At 46.9% G+C, this 6,184-nt stretch overlaps 1 protein-coding gene across 1 annotated transcript in view; it reads right to left on the bottom strand.

Annotated features, from left to right (window-relative positions):
* Positions 1 to 3,218: 3,218 nt before the first annotated feature.
* The window catches only part of PIGT (phosphatidylinositol glycan anchor biosynthesis, class T), a 9,504-nt gene continuing 6,538 nt past the window's right edge, over positions 3,219 to 6,184 (bottom strand). The window contains exons 10-12 of the mRNA XM_008585891.1: positions 4,836 to 5,001; positions 4,640 to 4,723; positions 3,219 to 3,919 (exon numbers count right to left, since the gene is read on the bottom strand). Of these exons, the coding sequence (XP_008584113.1) occupies positions 3,691 to 3,919; positions 4,640 to 4,723; positions 4,836 to 5,001 (479 nt within the window). The 3' untranslated portion in view covers positions 3,219 to 3,690. The remainder of the gene's footprint in view (positions 3,920 to 4,639; positions 4,724 to 4,835; positions 5,002 to 6,184) is intronic.

The raw sequence follows: 6,184 nt of genomic DNA, 5'->3' as shown, positions 1-6,184 counted from the left end.
CTTTATAAAGAAAACGAATTTATTGCTTATGGTTTCTGAGGCTGGGAAGCCCAAAGTCCATCTGGTGGTGGTGACAGTGACCCAGGGGTCTCACATTACAAGATGGTGGAAGCAGAGAGAGCAGAGAGAGAGAGACAGACTCTCCTCTTCTTTTAAAGCCCTCAGAACCACGCCCCTGACCACCATTTTTAATCCATTTGCTACGTATGGTCCTACAATCTGATCACCTCTTTAAGGCTCCACCTTTCCTTTTTTTTAGACTCTCCTCTTCTTTTAAAGCCCTCAGAACCACGCCCCTGACCACCATTTTTAATCTATTTGCTACGTATGGTCCTACAATCTGATCACCTCTTTAAGGCTCCACCTTTCCTTTTTTTTAAAAAAAAAGATAACTGGTAAGGGGATCTTAACCCTTGACTTGGTGTTGTCAGCACCACACTCTCCCAAATGAGCTAACTGGCCATCCCTACATAGGGATCCGAACCCTTGACCTATGTGGTGTTATCAGCACCATACTCTCCAAGGTGAACCACAGGCTGCCCTAGGCTCCACCTTTCAGTTACCATAGTAGGGTTTCCCACCCTCTTAACAGTCACAGTGGGGGCTAAGTTTCTAATACATAAAACTTGAGAGCACAATTCAAGCTTCAATGAGCTTTGGGGGGACATTATTCAATCCACTACACCTCCTTCAGGCAGGATAAGCCTCCCAACTCAGGAAGTTTCTATCCATTCCACTTGGTTTAGCCAGTAGCTGGGGACAGTTACAGCCGTGTGAGTGGAGAGCCCACCCCTACAATGCCCACTGGGGCTGACCGACTTGGCCTTCAGTAACTTTGGTCCTTTTTTTCCAGAGGCAATGCCTTGTGCCAATCCTCCTGGAGAAGACCATAGCCAGGCTTACATCTTGAGAAGGCCTAAACAAGCATAAATGAAATGCCCTAGCCCTGCGTGCAGGGATAAGGGAAGGTTGTCCTAGTGCTGGCACAGCGACAATTTCAAAGCTCAGAACCTAGATGTTTGGGTGACTTGGCTTGCTTAGCAGCAAAATTACTGCGTTGTATTTGTACACTTCTTCACTTATTCATTCACCAATTATTGGAATGCAAACTACACACAAGGCACTGTTCTAGACACTGCAGCTACAAAAGACAAAAACCCTTGCCTTCGTGGAGCTTATATTTTAGTGAGGTGGAATAATTAATAAGTAAAACACACAGTATGTTAGATGGTAGTAGGAGCTATAGATGAAAACAAAACAGGAAAGGCACTAGCTTGTGGCTAGGGTGGCGATTTGAAATACAACGTAGCCAGGGAAGACCTCGTTGATAACTTGATAGTGGGGGTGGGAATAGGGGGTCAGATTCTGCATTTATTTAGAGGATAGAGTGCAAACAGGGTGTGGGATTTGATGGTGGGGTGCATACAAGGTGTGGGAGAGAAGAACCAAAGATGACTCAATGGTTTTTGGCCTGGGCAACTAGAAAGATATGAGCTGCCATTAACAGAGATGAGGTGACTTGAATGAGCCTGTTTGGGGTGGGGGTGGAGAATACCAGAAGCTCAATTTTGGAGATGTTAAAATTGAGATGCCTTTAGACATCCAAGTGGGGATGGCAAGAAGGCAGTTGGCTAAATGAATCCAGAATCCAGAGAGGATGTCTGGACTAGAGATATGCAGGTGTCATCAGCACATGGATTACATAGGTCGTTTCTAGAAACTGTCTTGGCTGGGGTACAAAAGACAGCCAGGCCACACTTGGTGCTCTTTTGACTTGGCAGACATCCCACTCTATGCAGGCTGACAAGACCACTTAGCTTTGGACATTCACCTACCTGCATTCTTACTTATTTAAAGCCTGCTTATTTACTGCTTTGGAAGTAAACTCAAGTAAAAGCATCTTAACCAAGTTGCTTTTTGCCCATGGTCTTGATTAGCCCACCACATTTCCTTCCTTATACACACACAAATGCATACGCATCACTTGAATGTTCTAGGGACTTGGAAACCCTCTGAGGCATCCTAAACAGCCCATCTACGATGGCTGTACAGACACCACCAATACTACCGTGTTAGACTGCTGTGCTGTGCTCATACTTGTGGAGCTTCTACAGTGCTCCTTGCCCCATCCATACCCTGGATCCCAAATCTCAAGCCAGAATAGCCCATACCCATTCACTAATTTACCATCTGCTGATTGAACACTTACAATCTGTCCTAAACTGGGTCAGGTCTCAATAAAAGACAGCCCCTGTGCCTCCAGGAAAGCACATAATCTAACAGAAGTAAAAGGAAAACTGCAGCCAGGTGATATGGAACATGTAAAGGTAAATCCAAAGAGCTGTGGGAGCAGAGGGGAGGGACACCTATAGCAGCCTGGCTTGCCAGGGGAAACTTCCTGGAGGAAGCAACATGTGTTTTTGAGCGGGGAGCAGCTGGCTGGTAGGTGGATCAAAACCCTTGACTTTGGTGTTAACACCGTGCTCACATCTGGTTTTGTAAGAGTGAACCAGGCAGTTGACGGGTTGCATTCTAGGCCAAACCAGTGATGGCAGAACTGAGTGGGGTGGGGGTGGAGGGGAACTTCAAGTAACTTACATAATTGATGACAAGTGTGCCAGAGGAAAAGACAGAAGATAGTGGCGGGGGAGGCATCTGCCTAAGGACCTTCTTTACAGGAACACAGATTTATATAACAAGCGGAGGTGGGAAGAAGCAAGCTTCAGTCCAACGGGCCTGGCTTCAAACCTGTGGGTAGTGTAAGAACCACCTGCAGCACAAGCTCCTGAAGGTCCTGGGCTGGGCTAGACATAGACCAACTGAATTAGTAGGATCAGGATCCCAGGAATCTGTATTATTTTCACAATCGCCCAGGGATTCTAAGGCACGCTGTGGTTAGAGAACATGGAGCTCTGCCTCTCCACTCTACCCTTGGTGATGGGGAATGGTACCCAGAGCCCCCAAAAGGCAGGATGATTCATTTTCATGGTCTTGGATTATGCTTACACAAACACCCCCAGCCAATCCCAGGGAGTTCTGGGAATTACAATCAGATGAGAATGGGGGAGGAGGGGAGAAGGAGATAAGGAGAAGGGATTTCTGGCAGGGATGGGAGGAGGCAGGGGCAGTTTTTCTGAAGGGGAGGTTCTATTCAGGCACCCAGCAAATAAGCCCAAGTCCCCAACTTTTCCCAGGCCTCAAAGACAGGAGGCAAAGAATGAAGGAAGCAGCCATTTTTTTATTCCACAACAGTAAATTCCATCTACCACACAGTGATACAAACTCTTCAGCACTCCCTGTTCCCTAGGCCAGTGCTATCCAACAGAACTTTCTGCAATGATGGAAGCATTTTGCTGAGCTGTCCAAATACAGTTATATACACTTTTGGTTATTGAGACTTCAAATGTGGTTACTACAGCTGAGGAAATGAATTGTTAATTTAAATTAATTTAAATTGAAATGCCACATTTGGTTCATGGCTGCTGTACTAGACAGCACAGCTCTAAGCCTTGGCCTGGTCCAGGGGCAGTTTGGTTCAAAAACCAACTCTAGGGAGAGCAAGTGGCAGAAAGCACCCTTGGGGTCACCACCATCCCTCCCCAGAGAGAAACAGCAGCTGCAGCTGATGCTGCTGCTGAAGAAGAAGGCGAGTATCAGAGCAGAGGGGCCCCATGGGCACTCCAGATAAGGTTAGCCAGCCACTTGGCCAAACCGCCCGGCCAGGCCACCTGTGCGCGGCTCCTCAATGTGGAAGGTTCGGGTGAGGAGATTGTAGAAGGAGCCATAGCACACAGCCACCACAGTGCACGTGAGGCAGATGACGTTGTAGGGCATGCTGAAGTCTGGTGTCGGCAGGTTCACCAGCAGCGGCTCTGTGTAGAGTCGCACAAAGTAGCTAGAGCCATCAGAGACTGGGAACCTGGGAATCAGAGGAGTGGTGAAACAGGGCTGGCTGGCTGCTCCTCCCCTACTCACCCCTGTCCTCATTCTTGGGCTGCACTAGGCCAGTGCTACACAGTAAGGGTCTTCAAAGTTTTCTTAGCCTCAAAACCTTTCAACAGAAGGCATCTTATATGAAAAAGTACAATACACATACCATAAAAGGAGAGTGGCCTAGTGTTGAAGTGAAGGAAGGGGACCCTGTCTTTGCGTAGCTGCCTCTTAGCCCAGTCTCAGCTAAATGCCACCTCCTCAAAGAAGCTTTCCTAGATATCCCACTAGATTACGCCCTACCACTACCACCATCCCATTACTCTCTAGAACAGAATCTCCCCTCTAGACTGTAAGCATAGGGAGGGCAAGAACAAGTCTGTTTTGTTTACTGTTGTACATCTGGTGCTCTCTGAAGAACCTGCCATTAGATGACTGCTGAATTAAATATTTGTTAAGAGAATCAATGAATAAATGTAGGTTATAAGTAGTGTTATTCTCATCTATTTGTTCTTCTAGAAGCACTTTAGAATAATTTTATAAAGTCTTTACAAATATCACAGACCACTAGGATTTTTATTAGGATTGAGTTAAATCTATACATTGGGTTAACATCTACCCCAACCTACCCTGCAGGAGCCTGATCATCTGAGTGAATGCCCAGCAGGCAGCTGAGGATGTAATACCGGAAGGGTGTGGTCACACTTACAGGGTGTTGAAGAGGGGGGTCTCTTCCCAATCCACTGGTTTGGCTGCCACCATGCTGGGCACGAGGGCACTGAGGACAGACGGGCTGCAGAGAAGCAGACAGATGACCCCTGTTCCTAACTGGCTCCACCACCATGGGAAAGTGGCAGAGAGGGTGGGTGGGAGGGTGGGGGGCAGCCTATAGGAGTGGAGCCCACCTGACATAAAAACCGTGGTTGGGGTCCGGGGTGTACTCAGTCCACCTGAGCAGTGCCCGCTCAAACTGGATAGAGACCTTGGTGACCGAACTGGCCGGCAGCTGAATCAGCATCTCCAGGAGGTGGGGCTGCAGCCGGTCCTGGGCAGGCTGGTAATGGATGTAACCTGGAGACAGGCAAGGGTCACCATGCCTCTTTTCTGTGGTCAGACTACCTACATCTCCTGTCCCTACCTGTTTCCTGGGGCCTCAATCTGGGTGCCTAGAATGTGAAGTCTCAGGTCACAGAAGCCAGGCAGGCTAGGGAAGGAAACATTTTTTTTTTTTTTAAAAGATGACCGGTAAGGGGATCTTAACCCTTGACTTGGTGTTGTCAGCACCACGCTCAGCCAGTGAGCTAAACGGCCATCCCTATACGGGATCTGAACCCATGGCCTCGGTGTTATCAGCACCACACTCTCCCAAGTGAGCCATGGGCCAGCCCTACCGGTCATCTTTTTTTTTAAAAAAAGAAAAGAGAGAGAGAGGGGCTGTCAAGAGTGCTGCAGACCACTAATTAATCTTCGCATTACTAAAACTGGAGCATTAGACACCAAATGCCTGGTGTAATGCAGGAGGAAGTTCACAGAACCACCTGGGAATTTTTCTTGCCAAAATATGGGACATGAATCTAATCAAGTTTCTAAATCTAACCATCCATACACAAGAAATATAGGAGATGGAGGAACATGTTAAACACAGCACAAGGACAAATACAGAATGCAGAATGTCCTATATGATAAATGACCCAGTTTCTCCAACAGATAAACAGCACGTTTATAAAGAAAAGCATGGGAACTGTTATAGATTAAAAGACTTAAGAGTACCACACCAAATGCAAGATGTTTATAAATAAGAGAAAGTGGGCACGGCAAGTGAGTACATAGAAACTCTATACTTTTTGCTCAATTTTTCTGTAGACTTAAAACTGCTCTGAAAAATAAAGTCTATTTGTGAGGACTCTGTTTAGATCCCAATTCAAACAAACCAATTACAAAAAGTTATTTTTAAGACCATGGAGGAAACAGGAATGATAATGATATGGTTATATATTTTTTAAAGTCTTTTTTCTGTTAGAAACATACATTAAAGTACATAAATGTGAAGTGATACAATGTCTAAGATTTGCTTTAACATACTCCAGCAGAAAAATAGCCAATTAAAAAAAGAGGGGGGTGGGCCGGCCCGGTGGCGCACTGTAGGCGCGGCGGCGCTCCCACCGAGGGTTCGGATCCCACATACAGACCGGTTCCCACTCACTGGCTGAGCGAGGTGCGGGCGCGACACCAAGGGTTGCGATCCCGTTGCCGG

The sequence above is a fragment of the Galeopterus variegatus genome, unplaced genomic scaffold (genome assembly GCF_000696425.1).
Source record: "Galeopterus variegatus unplaced genomic scaffold, G_variegatus-3.0.2 Scaffold3749, whole genome shotgun sequence".
Classification (NCBI taxonomy): Eukaryota; Metazoa; Chordata; class Mammalia; order Dermoptera; family Cynocephalidae; genus Galeopterus; species Galeopterus variegatus.
The sequence above is the reverse complement of the archived record's forward strand: the minus strand, read 5'-3'. Positions and strand labels throughout refer to the sequence as shown.